The sequence below is a fragment of the Cucurbita pepo genome, chromosome LG01, assembly GCF_002806865.2.
Source record: "Cucurbita pepo subsp. pepo cultivar mu-cu-16 chromosome LG01, ASM280686v2, whole genome shotgun sequence".
In the NCBI taxonomy this organism is placed as follows: Eukaryota; Viridiplantae; Streptophyta; class Magnoliopsida; order Cucurbitales; family Cucurbitaceae; genus Cucurbita; species Cucurbita pepo.
In genome coordinates, this window is record NC_036638.1 from 6,515,984 (window position 1) to 6,533,802 (window position 17,819).

At 33.0% G+C, this 17,819-nt stretch overlaps 3 protein-coding genes across 4 annotated transcripts; 2 read left to right on the top strand and 1 right to left on the bottom strand.

The window, feature by feature from the left end:
- The first annotated feature begins 3,883 nt into the window (after positions 1-3,883).
- LOC111804781 (WAT1-related protein At2g39510-like) lies at positions 3,884-6,795 on the top strand. Its single transcript, XM_023689578.1, has 7 exons — positions 3,884-4,205; positions 4,344-4,406; positions 4,586-4,702; positions 5,667-5,919; positions 5,998-6,159; positions 6,224-6,375; positions 6,466-6,795. The coding sequence occupies exons 1-7, from the start codon at positions 4,012-4,014 to the stop codon at positions 6,671-6,673; spliced, it is 1,149 nt and encodes a 382-aa protein (XP_023545346.1). The 5' UTR covers positions 3,884-4,011; the 3' UTR covers positions 6,674-6,795.
- On the bottom strand, positions 6,722-11,563 carry LOC111804766. 2 transcript variants are annotated; one of them, XM_023689567.1, is made up of 7 exons: positions 11,455-11,563; positions 11,022-11,241; positions 8,027-9,439; positions 7,845-7,913; positions 7,532-7,730; positions 7,329-7,428; positions 6,722-7,129 (listed from the first exon to the last, which is right to left on the bottom strand). In XM_023689567.1, the coding sequence occupies exons 2-6, from the start codon at positions 11,022-11,024 to the stop codon at positions 7,358-7,360; spliced, it is 1,755 nt and encodes a 584-aa protein (XP_023545335.1). In that variant the 5' UTR covers positions 11,025-11,241; positions 11,455-11,563; the 3' UTR covers positions 6,722-7,129; positions 7,329-7,357. The 2 variants fall into 2 exon arrangements, with proteins under 2 accessions (XP_023545335.1, XP_023545327.1); XM_023689559.1 differs by having other exon boundaries at positions 11,374-11,556.
- A 4,271-nt stretch (positions 11,564-15,834) lies between these two features.
- Positions 15,835-16,628, top strand: LOC111804792 (zinc finger protein ZAT12-like). Its single transcript, XM_023689585.1, has one exon. It carries the CDS (start codon positions 15,922-15,924, stop codon positions 16,474-16,476), a length of 555 nt encoding a protein of 184 aa, XP_023545353.1. The 5' UTR covers positions 15,835-15,921; the 3' UTR covers positions 16,477-16,628.
- The last annotated feature ends 1,191 nt before the right edge of the window (positions 16,629-17,819 follow it).

The following is a 17,819-nucleotide window of genomic DNA, read 5'->3' on the forward strand; positions in this document are numbered from 1 at the left end:
TGTTAGCAGTGAGTTTAGACTATTACAAATGCTATCAGAACCAGACACCGGGTGGTGTGCTAGTGAGGACGTTGGCCCTCAAGGGAGTGGATTGTGAGATCCCACGTTAGTTATAGAGGGGAACTAACCATTTCTTATTAGGGTGAAAAAACTTCTCTCTAATAGACGCGTTTTAAAATCATGAGTTTGACGGCGATACGTAACGAGCCAAAGCGAAAAATATCTTCTATCGGTGGGCTTGAGCTGATACGATATCATAGTCACAAATGTCTCTTCTTCTATGACAACGTTTTTCTCTTTCATCTCTTAAAGTGTGCTATCTTAAATCGAAAAGTCTCGTTAGGATTCTCAATAGTACATGGAACAATTACAAATATTTGAGAACATTTGAAACACACCATCAGTTTCAACATTGATATAAAATTTAAATATATTTACTCAATTATTCAAGCTCCTATACACAATAAATATTAAAATGTTACAACATTGATATAAGGTTTAATTATGGTATGGTTTTAAAATAAGTTAACATATAAGTTCATGATTGGTTTTGTTCGATAAAAAACTGTGATTAGTTTAAGAAAAGTGATAGTAGATTATGACCTCCGCAAGATGACTATCTTCAAGTGCCATCTATCTAGCTACATAAAGACGGAAATAGACAAGTGTCACGATGCAATTGAAGAGAATTAAAGTAGGTATAATGATTCTAACTATAAAAAAAAAAAATGAAATGTTGCGTGTAGGATTGGAATTTGTGAAGAGTTTCATACCTTCGATTATTGATTTGTTATCCCAAAATGAAAAAAAGAAAAAGAAAAAGAAAAAGAAAAAGGAAGATGAATATTTATATTTATGTATCTACTTTAAATGATTTGACTCGAAATTTTGGATTTTTTCAATTATGATGAGACCAATATTATGTATGTTCCATAAAGTTTTTAACTTTTTATTTTTCTTTATAAAGAATTAGGTTTCGATAATAAACGTTCAAATTTTTTTTTTTGACCATCGAACTTTTTTGTTCGAAAAAATTTGTGGAAGGAAATATTTGAAGTTTGATTAAAAACATGTGGTATAAAACAATATCTGAAAGATAAACATAAAATATTATAAAATAAAAATTAATTTTATGTAATAATAATAATAATAATAATAAACACTTTTTTCTTGGTCAAACTTTCTTCCTCCTCCATCCATTTCGAGAGCAAATAAAAAAAATGTTTAAAAATTCTAATATTAACTTTTTTTTTTATAAAGAAAATAAAGTGTGACGTTTTATGTCAGTAGTTAATGGAAAGCGACATGTACTTATGTTAATAATTAATGAAATTTGAAACCTAAATGTTTCACGATGACTCTTGAAGTTTGACAAACTTCTAAAATTTAGAGATCAAAATGCTACTAAACTCAAATATTAAAAATATTAAAAATCATATATTTTATGCGTTAAAAATACTTTTATTTTTTAATTAATTAAAATTAAAATTCTTTATAATTAGGTTTTTTTTAATATTTATTATTATTATTTAAAAATTGTCAGTCTCTATTAAATATTTAATAGAAACTGTTAAAATATAGTTTTATAATTATGAAGGAAGAGAATTATATGTCATCAATTTTAGTTCCAAATTTTTAAATTCAGCATTTTAGTCTTTTAAATTAAGAGCTAATAGGATGTTTTTTTTATTATTATTAAAATTTGTATTTTTAAAAGAGATTTCAAAATAAAAATATTTTTAATTATCTTATTTTTTATTTATTATGGTCTCTCACCTTCAATGAAAATAACAAATTAATTTGTAACATACTTATACTTTTAATTTTATAATTATTAATAAATAAACTTGATATTTAATAATTTAATCGATGTATAATAAAAATTTAATCAAAATTATAGAAAAAAAAATGAATGACACGTTAAAGTTTTGAACTAAATTATTATAAAGTATTGAAATACAAAATTTAATCACTAAAATTGTNTTTTTTTTTTTTTTTTTTTTTTTTTTTTTTTTTGTGTGTGTTTCTTTCCGGCTCCTCCCATCCGCCGCCGCCGCCGCCGGCGTCCCATCGGCCTTTATTTTTTCTTGGTGTTTGGTCTCCTTCCCTTTCTTCTTTTTTCTTTTCCCTTTTTCTTCAGGTTTTCAAAAAGGAAAAGGAAAATAACTAAAAGGGCGTTCCTTTGCTGCCTCTCTCTCTTCTCTCTCTATATGTATATATCTATCTATATATATATATAGAGAGGGAGAAAAAGGAGAGAGAAAAATAATATATATATATATATTATAATTTTAACGGACTATTTTTTAAATTTTAGGGTTAAATGTTGGTCAAATACAAACCAAAATGGTATTTTTCTCATAAATTAAATTAATTGATGTAATCTAAGTCTATTTATTTCTTTATATTCTAAACTATATATATATATATATATGTATATATATGTATATATATATATAGATATATATCATTGTGATAGAGGGTCAAATTTGTCCAATTTTTTTGGAAGATGGTCGTATTTTTTTAATAATTTAGGACCAAAGGTATTTATTCTTAAACGTTTAGAGGTGAAAAATAAATTATCATTGTGATAGAGGGTCAAATTTGTCCAATTTTTTTGGAAAATGGTCGTATTTGTTTAATAATTTAGGACTAAAAGTATTTATTCTCCGACATTTAAAGGTGAAAAATAATTTTTTTTTAAGGGAGTTTATCTTTAGACACAATTTTTAAATAATAATAATAAGTCTTTAGACACTTTTTAAAGCACTCCACAAATAAATAAATAAATAAAATAAAGAAATAAAAATTTCCAACCAACTATATACATAAGTAAATAACATATGCGCAGTCACACAAAATAAAGATTTAATTTTTAGAATTTTTGCTTTTTTATTTTTTAATTTTTATTAGTCAAATCCTTTTTCTTTTAAATTTTCATTATTCAAAATTCTTTTATTATGCATCCAATACCATTCTAAATTTCTAAATTTTATTAATCAACTAGGTCACCCTTATGTGTTTTTAATACCCATTTTTTTTTTTTTTTTTTTTTTTTTTTTTTTTTTTAAAAAAGGGCCTCCTTTTTCTTTTAGTTTTTTATTATGCATCTTATGCTTGTCGGCCCATGTCATGATCAAGTTTGTCCAAGCCGTGTTGTTTATGGCCACATATCAAATGTCTCAGTCATGCTTGTCTAGGACGTGTTGTCCATGGCCACATGCCCATTCCAAACCCCTTTTACATGTTTTCATCTTAGATAAACTTTTACTACTTGATGTTGTATCAATACGGGAGTGAATGACTGCTTACCAAAATCATGTCTACTAAAATGTCTCAAAATGTACTCTAGGTAGATATGACTGGTCATCACTTCTTCCTACCCAGGTTATATATTGTCAAAACCTATCGTTGTTATCTAATCGCTTCTTACCCAGATATGATGTATTTTCTCACTAACGTTTTTCAAAAACATTTTTCTCAAACGTGACTTGAGACTCAAGCATACACTAACGTTGTCCCCAAAGTCCGAATTTCTCACGACTAACTTATTCACTAGGTTAGAACAAGTGTCGCACAATCGTTGCCCTGTTGTAGCAAGAGTGCAATTGTGTCACCGCACAGTCATATAGCTTATTGCTAGGTCATCTCAGCATTCACGAGATTCCATTACGATTTCCAAAATTTAGAAGCTGGAAGTATTGGAGCTACAAAGATAACACAACTTGTACACTAGTTTGAGATATTTGTAGATGATTAAGACTATGTTAAGTAAGTTTTTAAGAATAATATAAACGCAACCCTCTTGTTGTTGCGCTTCAACTTCATCCCACTCACAATGTATAGATGAAACAAATCCAATTTGGTGGCACTTCACTTTACATACGTGGAAACCATCTTCTCTTGTAACCATCAAGTTTGAGTAAGCCAAATTGGTCCCCAAGCTTTGGTTATAAAACCACGTTATCAATTACCCAAACAACACACACGAGAGAGAGGGGAAAGAAAGAAATGGAGGGTTTTTTGAGGCTTTTGGTGTCTGCAAAGCCATATTTAGGGGTCGTTTTTGTGCAGTTCGGGTCGGCTGGAATGGCGATCATTGCGAAGTCAGCTCTCAACAAAGGGATGAGCCAATATGTGTTTGTGTTCTATCGAATGGCTGTTGCTACTATCGTCTTTGCTCCTTTTGCCATTGTCTTTGACAGGTCCTTTTGTTCTGTCTCAAACCATAATGTTTCTGACTGATACCTTAACTTCCTCTTAACCTTATTGGTTGGTTTTGTGTTTTAATGTTATGGTTATAAAAAGTCAACCACTTTCAAGTTTTTATTCTTTTCATGCAGGAAAGTGAGGACTAAGATGACCCTTCCGTTGTTCTTCAAGATTGTGATGCTCGGTTTATTAGAGTAAGAACGCGCATCGTTCATCGCCCTTAATATTAAATTACTACTAATCTTAAAAGCTTAAGTTATTAATCGATCTGAAAATAAAATTATAAAGAATTTAATGAAAAAAGAAAAATCGATCGATAAATTTAATCTTTTATTCATTCTCTCGAGCTGAATAAGGGGTTTATGAATGATAGGCCGGTGATTGATCTGAACTTGTATTTTACTGGTATGAAGTTCACAACAGCAACCTTTGCAGTCGCCATGTGCAATGTTCTACCAGCTTTTGCTTTCCTCATGGCTTGGGCTTGCAGGTACTTTCAAACGGCTTTAAATCTTTTCCCGTTTCGTTTTCGAGCTTAATATGTAACAAATTCCGATCCTCTGAAATGAGAGTAACATATCTTAATGAGTTGAGCAATGCTCAACTTAACAATAATGAGAACAGTTTCGTGCATCTAACGAAAGATTACAATATTCGCTAGCGGTAGACTTTGACTGTTACAAATGGTATCAAAGTCAGAAATCGAGCTGTGTGCTAGCAAGGATGCTGGCCCCCGATAGGGTAGATTGTGAGATTCCACATTGGTTGGAAAAGGGAACGAAACATTCCTTATAAGGATGTGAAAACCTCTCCCCAGTAAACGTGTTTTAAAACCTTGAAGCACGAAACATTCATTATAAGGATGTGGAAACCTCTCCTCTCACCAGTACACGTGTTTTAAAACCTTGAAGCACGGTAGACTTGAGAATTTCTTATTGGTCAGGTTATATGGTTAACATTTTTATATAAATTTTAATAAATACATGATGAATATACATAGTTTTAATAGGATAGGAACTATTTTATGTAAATTATATGATTGAATTACATAATTCAATCTTTGTTCTAAAGAAGATAGGGACCATTTCACAAATATATGACTTTAAAATGGAAATCTTTTTCAGTGGGTTCGAATCCCAGACATGTCCAAAATAACTTTTTAAAAAAGAAGAGAAATCATTTGTGAGAATTGAACCAAACAAGCCTAGTAGTTGCTTTTTAAAGATCCCATCATCAAGAGACCTCTTAACTCCATGAAAGAAAAGCATCAAACTTTTACCTTTTTGAAATTATAGCACTGGAATCATGAGGGTGGGGTTCAAACATTCGACCCACAAAAATTTTGTGGTCTGTTATTGATGCACTCCAGAGCAAGAGTTTAATGAACATGAATCAAGAACAAATGATGCATAAGATTGATTGAATGAATGAGATATGAATGTTTATAATGGCAGGCTTGAGAAAGTGAATATTTTGAAAAGGGGAAGCCAAGCAAAAATCATAGGAACCATGGTGACAGTAGGAGGAGCCATGATTATGACCTTCATAACAGGACCCATGTTGAATCTGCCATGGACAAAGCCCTACCACCCCTCTGCTTCTTCATCTTCTTCTTCAGCTGGTTCTGCAAATCACCAAAGCCCAATCAAGGGCTCCCTTATGATTGCCATTGGCGACATTTCCTGGTCAGCTTTCATCATTCTTCAGGTAAATAATTAGAGTTCTTCAAAAAGAAACTCTTATTTTGTAATGGAAATTACTAACTCAGATGTTGAATGGTGTTAGATGATTACATTGAAATCGTACCCGGCCGAGCTGTCTCTTACAGCGTTGATTTGCTTGGTGGGTACCATTGGTGGCTGTGGGGTGGCTTTGGTCATGGAGAGGGGGAACCCTTCTGCTTGGGCTGTGCACTTTGATAGACAGCTTCTGGCAGTGGTTTATGCTGTAAGTATCTATGTTTGTTGTTGATTCCATGGGAATGAGAATGAAAAGTTATGTTTTGATGCAGGGAGTAATGTGTTCAGGGGTAACTTATTATATTCAAGGAGTAGTGATGAAAATAAAAGGGCCTGTTTTTGTCACTGCATTCAATCCTCTGAGCTTGATTCTTGTTGCAATCTTGAGCTCCTTCATCTTGTCTGAGATCATGTTCCTGGGAAGGTAAGAAGAAAATTCATTATTCCAAAATTCCATTGAACAAAACTGAAAGAACAATGCAATATAAGAGAATTCATTTCAACTCTTTTGCAGGATTGTTGGAGCAGTGGTGATAATCACAGGGTTGTACCTGGTTTTGTGGGGCAAAAGCAAGGATCAGCTTTTAGTTAAACCAGAATCTGATAAGATATCATCTGGTAAGCAACAAATGACTGCAACAACGGGTGAGGAGGGCTCGAAGTCCGTTCAATCGAGTCAAGAGTTCACAGCGCTTGATGTTGGCAAAGAGGACACAAAATGATGACAACTTCTAGTCCTGGTATCTGTTAATATATGAAGCAATTGAATGTGTTTAAAGTACCCTGCATTTTCATTTCCCAAAATGTATTTGTAACTATATAATAATAGTTTCTGTTTTTGTCGGAACCAAAGCTCTGACACTGGTTTTTGAGCTTCAAAGGGCCAGATGGTTGTTGCATACTATTCTATTGTGCTAAAATGCTTCAATACACAAATCTGCCAAGAAGGGATAATATAAGGAACAAAATGCGACATGAAAGCAAAAGCAGAAGGCATTCTCAGCATTGCATTGCACACTTGTGATCAAAATGATGTCTTCATAAGTCGGCAGGTAGCTGACTCGACCGAATCGTGCCTTCACCAATCGCCACTCATCCATATCATCTTTGCTTGCAACTACTGGCTTGTTTACAAATCCATCATGTGATTAGATACCCGGTGGGTATAGCTTTGAGGTCTACAAGTCGTATAATACACGTATCAGCAAAATAAATTAATAAACAAACAAAATAAAACAAGTATGAGAATACATATCATGAATAGATGGAACACCACCAGCATACACATCAAACCTTGGAGCGACAAGTCCACGAGATGTTTCGCACTAGATATCATTTATCCTAGGTCAAATCTGAACAATGCTAAGCACAACCTACCTCAAAATTTAAAAAGGTAAATCCCCATCTCAAGAAGGCATAGTTATTTCATCTTTTCCATAAATACGCTGGAGTTCAAGAGTGGCTGCTTGATAAGATGCTGTGTAGTATGAATGAAAGAAAAAGTGAGAAAATTCAACATAAATCCTTCATATTTTTACTGATGTACTCGCGTAAATATTTTATGGAATGATACGAATCACCTTTCCAAACACGAAAGTTCTTCTGATTAATGGGAGAGCCAGTCACATTGTGAATTGCATCAAATAACATCTCCTGAGGGGTGTTCTTTAGCTCTTGAACAACAGCATAGATAGTTTTACCATTCTCAAAGTAAATGTGGTTATTTGGATGTTTGGTTTTGCAGCCAGCGTGCCTCTCAAACTCATAAGCATTGAGAGCCTGTGCAATGCAACTCAAACTCACTTAGCAACCTTAATAATATAATTAGAGCTGTATGTTCCTTCGTTGACTTTTACAAAAAAAAAAAATAGAATCTTGAACTTCACAAATTACCTTTGAATGATTGCAGTTGTCACAGCTGCACAAGTATCCAGTTCCTTTTATTGTTCCTTTCAGATTTTTCTTCCCAGTATAAATATTTGAAACAGGTGGCAGAAAAGACTAATTAGTTTCATAGCATTCTCCAGATTTTCAAATTAAAATGAAAATTATGTATAAGAAAAGAATAATTATACCTCCCGTGACCAAGAAACATATTTCACAGGAACCCCATCAAGCATACCAGTTGAGAGCAAGCTTTTAACATTTGAAGGGAAGCTATTGGGTGACACCTTCTTAGTCGTCCTCGGCTCTCTAATCTTGGAACTTGTGTCGATTTTAGCATCAACTTTTATGACATTGTTAATGTTCACTTCCACATTGGGATGAACTGAATCTCTCATGGTTGATACTTCTGATGCTTGGGCAGAAGCCTGATTCGCCATTAACAAGTCATAACTGCTAATGATCCCACCAGAAGGATTACCTGTCCCATTCTCATCATCAAAGCCTCCAAAAGATATGGTATTAGTCTCACCTTTATGATAGTTGTGAGTCATTGACACCGAACCAGAATCGGCTTTGTCAAATTTAGGACCGACATGTACAACGTCCGAGTTTACCTTGTCAAAGGTTGGACCCATGGACAAGTTATCATCATTTCCCTTATTATAGGAGGGCGCCATTGAAATGAAAGTATCACCTGCCTTACTATAGGTTGGCCCCATTGAGATAAAATTTTCATGCCCTTTATTGTAGGAGGCACCAAAAGAAATGATATTACCTTCTGCCTTCTCATAAGATTGACCCATTGAAATAAAAGAGTCATCCCCTTTGTCAAAAGGCTGGCTCATCGATAGGATGCTATTATCTCCCTTGCTATAGTTAGGACCAATTGTAATAAAATTCTCATCACCTTTGCTGAAAGCATGACCCATGGAAATGAAACTGTCGTCTGTCTTGTGATATGCAGGGCCAACCGAGATGGCATTCTCATCTCGACTATTATATGTATGGCCCAATGAAATGGCGTGCTCGTGGTTTTTGTTAAATGTTGTACCCATTGAAATTGTACCATTATCACCCCTACTATAGGCATGTCCCAAAGAGGCAGGCATGCCAATGTCAGGATCCCTGACTTGATTGACTTTAACTTTTCTAATTCCACCAAAATTGAGGCACGATGAGGAATCCTCAATGGATTGGGACATGGACAAGCCAACGGATGGGTTGTTTGCAAAATGATTCTCATACTCCTTTCTTCCCATGTCCATATTTGCATTTCCAACAGTGATGCCTCTATCGACCAAGTTGACAGTTCGTACTGGCTCAGAGCCGAAAAGACGATCAGTGAAGTGCCCAGGAACTGACTGAAAACTTGAAGTGTTTTCCCAGGGAGAAACATTCATGTGTGGAACTCCTGGAACAGGTCTAGTATTTACGGTTTCTATTGCTTGCTTCTTGCTACTGAATAGCTCTGGTGCACTGCCATCCATGAACCATTGATGGCCACGTTTGGCTTCGATTCTGGAGGAGCTATCATAGTTCATCTCTCCATCAGTTAAACATCCAGCATCCCTTGGTATCCAAAAGCTTTTATGCTGGAAAGACTGCCAGAAAACAAATACTTGAGAGGCTTTCCCAAATACTTAACCCAAAACAGCCCAAATGAGAAGTTAAAAAAAACAAGTGCAAAAGATAATATGTAAGTTCACAGTTTGCCTTCAAAACAATAAGGGAAAAGACTAAACACTAGAAACGCAGTTGTTATTTCTTTTTTCCTTTTTCGGGCACCTGACGTTCTGGCTCTGCAACATACAACCATATTTATAAATTAAGTTAGGCTTTAATCTCTTCGCATTACAGAAAGAAGAAGATACAAGAAAAATGCTTAAAGAAAGGCCTTACAGAACCACATAAATGATTCATGCATTTAAAAATAACTCTATTATATCAGCCAGATGATATTCCAGAACAATGAGGTATGTGAACATAAACACTCATGAGCTTCTTTTCATGAACCCATTTTCAGAAAGATTCCAAATCATGAGAACTGAAAACTAAATGAAAAACATAAAGTACATTTGATCAGAACTAATAAAAACTCTGGCTTAAAGTTGTATCTTACACAAGCAGAAAATAATGTAATAATCAGAAACAAATTTAAAGGTAAGCTACAAGCTTATCAGGTCTGATTACAAAATCCAATGTCATGCTAAAAAAATTGTGATCAATAAAGTGTACAATCATTTACTTCCCTCACTAAATGTCATTTTCCTCGAGTTTAAAATCTTGTCCAGCTATCGCATTCACAAATAAACCTCTTACTTGATATCTTGGCGAAATAGTATTAGATCGAGCATTATGAAAGTTTAAGCTTCCTTGCATAACTGTTTAATCTCTCTTGCATATCCATACAACTACTAAACAAGTCGACGTCCCCGTCAAGATTCTGTTAACTAACATCTCCATCTAAATACACTTCAAACAATATAACATATTGAAAGTTGTCATCATCACTTTTGAATAAAATATTGTAGCCATCGATTCATCCAAAATCAATAAACGAAACCGACATTCATACATCTTTCAAACTAATGGAACCATTAAAACTTCCTGGTAAGTTTTTTAGTAAGGGCTTTGAAGTTTGTCGAGGATTGGCCTTGCAGGAAAGTTGTTTGAGAGCCCTTGATTTCAATCAACCAATGCCTAAAATCAATCAAACAACTTCTTACACCGGCTAAATATTGAATGAATCAGAATTCTTTGAAACAAGGGGAATTAATCTGAAGGGTAGAACATATTTTCCAATCAGGTGTTCTTCAATTCCACTACTAGTCGAAACAAAAGCTTAAAGTTATGAGAATTGAAAGCATCCAACGCATAATCCTAGGCTTCCATCCTCGTACTCGCAATGATTGACACAGGGTAAATTAACCAACGTTTGGGATAAAAAAAACACCATAAGGAAATACTTTAACTAGAGGCAAATATGATGATCTGAGTATGCAAGCACAGATTAACAAATTTTGATGCCCGCATTTTGAGAAAAAAGAAATGGTAGCAAGAAATCAGTATTAGCAAGCACCGATTGTCAAGTAGAAAGGGAAAATTAGCCTTTTACAATAATAAGTTTACACAAAGCAACATTCAGAGGTGGAAGAGTATGCAAAATTCCCGATTCAAACGTACCATTTTTTTCCAAGCAAAAACCCCAAAACTTCAAATTCGCTTCTCCAAGCTCTGAAACTCAACCTCCGCGCGATAACGCCAACTCCTTCCACGCCACACACACTCGAACCCAACTCCACGCCCAGTGTCAGATTTAGACGACGACACAACTCAAGTTACCGATGAAAAACACAACAAAGAACCACGGAAAGCGCAAACCTCAAAGATTTCGAAAATCAATCTGCACACAAACAACCAAAAATCAAAACTCATAGAGCAACCAAAAATCGAACGCCGATCAGGGCTAATCACGATCAAAATAAATTCCGAAACACACAAAAGAAGATTCAGAAATGCACAAGCAATCCAATACCGATCAAAATCAAAGAAACCAACAATGAGAGACTGAAACCTCCGAAATTTCACAACTATCATAGATTCTCAGTGAGCTGACCTTCGCCGGAGAAATTGCCGGGGAGGTTGGAACACGCGATGTTCCTCTGGGTGAGAAGAAATAGAAAGGGACTTCCGAGGGACTACTGGATAGCGACAGAATCTGAGCTTTGGTATTTTTACTATAGCGAATGATCCTATACGACGCGGTTCTACTATATCACTTTACAACCTTGTAATCTACCGTACACGTGTACAGCAGAACCGAATGGCTCTCCATTTCATAAGGCTTACGTACGTTCTGGTAAAATTCGTACGGGAAATCGAGCCTGATACTGTATACCATATTTGAAGGCTCTGTACATGGTAATGTATCATATCGCAGCCCCACGATCTGGCTTCAAAATCAATCTACACGTGGTGCGTTTTAATAGGCTCCCCACTGTACTTTAAGGACGACCAATCTGGTGTATTCGGAACACAGTAATAAGGTGTTTCTCACAAACGTGGAACGTAGATATAGGACTTAAGAGGAAATACAACCAGTAAATGAACGCCACGTGTGAAAGTTCACCAATTTGAGTTTTAGAGAGAATCATGGGAACAAAATTGTCTCTTTAATTTATTTTTGTTAAAAAAGGAAGAAAATGTTTTCTATAGGGTTTTGGATTTCTTTTCCTTATGTTATTACTTGACGCATTCCGAGATTCATAAAGTAGGAGATGGCACGTGCCTTGCATGCCTTGGTTGCCTCATATATGGAAATTTATGCACAAAAAAGTCAACGGAAACATAGTTCAATTCATTCTGTTAATTTAATTAGATTAATCAAGACATATTTTTATCAAATATATTTCAAGTTCGAACACCGTGCTATTAAATTTTAAAAAAATAATTTTTTTATAAATTTATCGAGTTTTTAGGAAGTCGGCTCTTATAATTAAATGAATCATAATCCAACATTCTTACAAAGACATCACTTATTACTAAAGCTAAACAACTCAATCATTGGAAGGTTATTTGTTCCTTTTCGGCAACAATTTTAAATGCCTTGTATCGAAAGCTATTTAGATTCCATTTAATGATTGAGAAAAAAAATTTAAAAATCAATTTAGATCGTAAAAGTCAAACTTGACCGTTGATTTATGTTCCCAATTTTTGACTTTTTAACTAAAAGTTTATACAATCAATTGAACTATGTTTAAATTGACAATGAACGTTTTATATATTAAAATGTGCTTGAATTAACAACATATATCCATAAATTAGAAGCTAAGGGATTGTTGATTCAAACACGTAAAAATGTTGCCACGTATGAAAGAAAAATTATCACTTTAATATTAAAAATTTTAAAATATAATATTGAAATTTGAATTATTCGAAATATTTATGGAACACTATTCCATTTATTAGTATGGTTTACGTTTTTTTAATAAAAATTATATTAAGTTATATTTTTATTTATAAAACATCATTAAATTTATTTGAAAAATGAAAATGAATTTTTTTTATTATATTAAATATGAAATACTAAATCACAAAATACATTTTATTAATTTATGATGTCATTAATACCTTTTATTTTCTTCCGTAACAGTAATCCTTCGATTAAAAAAATAAAACAATGAAAATATGGGCCGAGAAATGCAGCCCAATAAGAGATCTGAATTGGGCTTATAATAAGCAAGCCCATATCTTTATAACTCCACGCCTTTAAATCGAGGGAAATTTTCACAAGCAATTTATTCTCTCTCATTATCTAATCAAAACGCCCCTTTAAATATAAAATTTTTAAATATAAAATTTTCAAGACAGGTAGATAATATGATCATATGACAAAACAAATGTCAGACCTAATCATATACTTAGAGAATGTTAGGGTTATTATGTGTCAAATCCATGTCCAAATCGACAATAAACAAAATTTTATTATACTGTAAAAAAAAAATTATAAATTTTGAATGGAACATATAATAAATTTTGTTTTTATGGTTGTGTGTTTAATACAAAAGTAGTCTATTATAAACCATATATTAAATATAATTATAGTCGAAATTGACGTTTTTGAAGACGTTTAGTGGTATGTAATAATGAAGCAACAGAGAATGGACATATGAATCTATGTTGTGATCGACAATAACATCTTCGCACCATAAAAGTAATTAATGTACAACATAACTCAACTCTTATTGTTTTTTTTTTTTTTTAATAATGCAATACAAAGAAAAGATAACCATAAAATGTACGATATCTAATCGAGAGGATTGAATGCAACCGTTTAAGCTATTAGAAATAGGATCGAAGACATTTTTATATATAAATAGAAAATACATATGATATATATATTTTTTAATATTGAAGAAATTATTTAACACAAATATAAAATTCAAAAACTAAGCTCGAGGCAGCCTCCTTCGCACGGAGTAGGACCCCTTCGAGTAACCTAACGGTTCAACCACCAATTACAAGATCCGCTTTCAAGGACTCTTCATAATTTGACCCGAGTATGTTGTCATCTTCCTCTGATTGGACACATTCAACCAACAACCTATAAATGCCACATAAAAGTATTTGCATTTATCTCACAAATTTCTTATAGGAATATTTTATTTATTTATCTTTTTTATAAAAATATTAGACTTTAAAAAAAAAAAATCGCTAATACGCACATCTTTCTATATAAGCTCTCTTTTGTCAATTTCCAAAATTGACATTAATAATTAAAAAAAATTAAAAATTAAATATTTGAGATTGAAAGAAGAGGAAGTTTCCTAGAAATTATGCCTTGCCAATTGGCATTTGCCACGTGGTGTTCAGCACACGCCCCACGTCACTATGTTGACTTGGATAGACCAGTCATCGGGAAACCGTACACGTAAGCATTAACTTTTAAAAGAAAAATACGGATGGTCCCCACTTATGTAATTTTTGAAATATTTTATTTAATTTTTTTGGTTGGCGGCTGGCGCGCCATTAGTGGCTAAGTACAAGTTGTACAACGGTCAACCCTTCATTAAACTCCGCGTTTTACTTGCCGTGTTCACCTCTTTTGTTCATTGTAAATTCTCTTTGTTTTAATGATGACCAAATGAGTTCTTTCCATTTTTTTTTTTTAAAGAAAATGTTAAATTAATAATAAAACTCCCTCTTTAATAATTAAAGAGGATAAATGAAGAATTTCATGACGTTCAAAGATTAATGTAAGTTATGTGTTGTTTGAATTTAATAAACAAAAAGAGTTACGTGTAGAAATTTAATCAATATATGTTCATTGCCAAATTTAAAAACAAAAATTGGATTAAAAAAAAACGGTTATTTTTACCATTTTGAAGAATATACGTAATGAAAATTTTAGAGTGTTATTAAACGTCAATTATTAATGTTTTTAAATAATGTATAAAAAATAAAAATCACATCGTTATTAAATGAATGCTTAATAGTAACGTTTTTATTTTTTTTTAAATTTAATTTAATTAAATGTTGAGTGGTTCCAAAAAAAAAAGAAAAATGTTGATTGGTTAAATTTGATTGGTCACACACCCTATCCATAAACCCTTTTATAGAGCCTCTTTATAGATGAACGACTAAGTTTGCAAAATAAAATGAATTTTTAGACGCTTCTAATCATTAATTTTGTTTTCTCCCAATAAAAATACAAGAAATAAATAATAAAAAAATATAAGCAAAAAATTTTCCCTAAAAATATTAAATTAATTGAACTTCACTAGTCAAGCGACCACTGCTGCAAGATCCCACATTGGTGGGAGAGGAAAACGAAATATTTATTATAAGAGTATGGAAGCCTCTCTCCAATAAACGCATTTTAAAACCGTGAGGTTAATGACAATACGTAACAGACTAAAACAAACAATATCTATTGTGCCAGTAAGAATGTTGATTTTCCAAAAGGGTGGATTGTGAGATCTCACGACCCTTGAAAATGGAAAGGAAGAAAAACTTATTTTAGCAAATACATTTTAAAATTGGGAGGTTAATGATGATAAATTATATGCTAGTAGTGGGGTTAAACTATTATGGTTTACTGACCTTTTTGGGTAGGTTAGATTTATTATTATTANGGGTGGTCCATTTGATTTGGTTAAAAAAAAAAAAAAAAAAAAAAAAAAAAAAAAAAAAAGGAACTCGGCTACTCACTCAGTACAAAAGAGCGTGTGAACTCAGCCACGCGGTTATGTTCTCATGCTAACGCGTACATTTTATCTCTTTTCACTCAAATGACAAAACTGCCCTCACTCAGTTTATCATTTGCCAAGCTTTTTTAATTCCCAACTTTTCCAGTATTCCGTCTTACTTCTGGTACAAGAAACCGAGGGCACAACTGTCATTCTAAAATGTCAACTTATTCCCCCCTCTCTCTCTCCTCACGTATATAAATATCAACGCAACCAATCCGGTTCAAAACTCTATTCCTTCACTCAATCGAAACGAAAACGCCATTTCCGTTTCCACCTTCTTCACGAAGACAGAGAGAGAGAGAGAGAGAGAGAATACATTTCCTTCCATCATCATGAAGAGAGAGAGAGATCTTGAGAGCGTAACAACCATGGCGAACTGCTTGATGCTACTTTCTCGTAGCAGCGCGTCCACTACTACAGATTTCGAATCGTCTTTGTCGTCTTCACCGAATCGTGTTTTCGAGTGCAAGACGTGCAATCGGCAGTTTCCGTCGTTTCAGGCCCTAGGCGGCCACCGCGCCAGTCACAAGAAGCCTCGAATTGTAGGACCAGACGGCGGAAACTCCGATGGATCTTCATCGCAAGGATCTCCAACCAAGCCGAAGACGCATGAGTGCAGTATCTGTGGATTGGAATTCGCGATTGGTCAAGCGCTTGGTGGACATATGAGGAGACATAGAGCTACGACGCTGTTGACCGATCACGCTCGACTTACAAATCATCCGAGTAGTTTATCTCATCCGCCGCGTTCTCAACCGCCTGTGGTGAAGAAGACGAACGGCGGTGGAAGGATTCTGTGCTTGGATCTGAATTTGACTCCGTCCGAGAACGATAAACAGTTTCTTCAGCTTGGAAAGAGTATTTCCATGGTTGATTGTTTCTTCTGAATTGGAGTTCATATTCAATCAGATCGAACACGATGAGTTATACTAGTTTTTGCGTTTTCTTTTTCCTTTTTGATACTGTAATCTTCATATCTTTGTTCGTTCACAACATATAGTACATACATAAATCCAGATCTTCATATGCTTCAATTCAATCTCTGTTGCGTTCGATTTCTCAAATATCATCGATAACTCATGTGAAAATCTGCTTTACATCAGTTTGGCGTATATCTCTCCATTGATCTAAGCTCAAGCATTTCAAATCCAGAGGCGATTAAAGCGTATAATTCAATTAATTTGGTATGCGATCATTTCACGATCTCTTAGAAATCAATTTTAATTCATTGTGGTGTTCGGTAAATTTTGATATTCCATCATTATACTTTTAAGTCCATATTAATTTCAAGAAATAATTCCATTGAACAATCAATTTTTTCATCTTTCTTCTTCAATTACATTGCACGTATACAGAATTTCACAACTTTAGCATTTCTAATATTTAAGATCTATTATTTAATTAGGATTTTGTTTCCGAGAATCATCAATCTCGACTAATAATTAATACATGAAACAGTGAATTTAACAAAACAGAGAGAAAAAAAAAAAAACTGTTAAATGGTTTTAATTTCTTTTTCTAAAAAATCAGTTTCGAAGTTTTTTTTTTAATTAATCGTGGTATAAACTAGTTTTTTCTTTCTCTCAAAATTAACGGAAATATTAATTAACATTAGTCACTCGACTGACTCAATTTATAAGGCTAAGTGGATAATAACTAAAGACTTAATTAATTTTGATTTTCTTTGTTAAATAATAATTCTAAAGACTTTCATAATAATTCTAAAGACTTTCATAATAATTAATGATTTTTCTTAAAAAGATTAAATACTTTTAAAAAAAAAACAGAAATGTTTGCAAAGCTTTAGCTATATATATATATATAAATATTAAAGTTAGCCAATATTAAAAAATGAAATTAAATATTTTAATAATTAAATCAGCCCAAATAAGTAGTGACACATAATTTAGTGAAATATATATTCCAATGTTTTTTTGTGTTTTGGGAAAAAAGTAATTAATCAATTAATTTTTTGGGTATATATTTTATTTAAAAGAGGAGGAATATGAATATAAGGGTAGTTGAATGTATAAATTGTCAAATTAATTGGTGAATTGTATATGGTAGCACGAGACTCCATACACCTACCCTACGCCAACAAAAACAAACCCTTTTCCACTTGTCCAATTCTTTTTTTTTTTTTTTGTTTTTTTGTTCCCATTTTAATTAATTATTTATTAATTCAATTACATAATTTATTTTCAATTAGAAGATTATAAATATGATGTGG

Excerpts from the sequence above, each read along its gene's own strand:
- LOC111804781 (XM_023689578.1), top strand. The coding sequence starts at position 4,012 with ATGGAGGGTTTTTTGAGGCTTTTGGTGTCTGCAAAGCCATATTTAGGG. Across the intron at positions 4,407-4,585 it reads GTGATGCTCGGTTTATTAGA|GCCGGTGATTGATCTGAACT; the intron begins GTAAGAACGCGC and ends TATGAATGATAG. Across the intron at positions 4,703-5,666 it reads CTCATGGCTTGGGCTTGCAG|GCTTGAGAAAGTGAATATTT; the intron begins GTACTTTCAAAC and ends TTATAATGGCAG.
- LOC111804766 (XM_023689567.1), bottom strand. Across the intron at positions 7,914-8,026 it reads ATGTTTCTTGGTCACGGGAG|AAAAATCTGAAAGGAACAAT; the intron begins GTATAATTATTC and ends TATACTGGGAAG. Across the intron at positions 7,731-7,844 it reads ACAACTGCAATCATTCAAAG|GCTCTCAATGCTTATGAGTT; the intron begins GTAATTTGTGAA and ends TGCATTGCACAG.
- LOC111804792 (XM_023689585.1), top strand. The coding sequence starts at position 15,922 with ATGAAGAGAGAGAGAGATCTTGAGAGCGTAACAACCATGGCGAACTGC.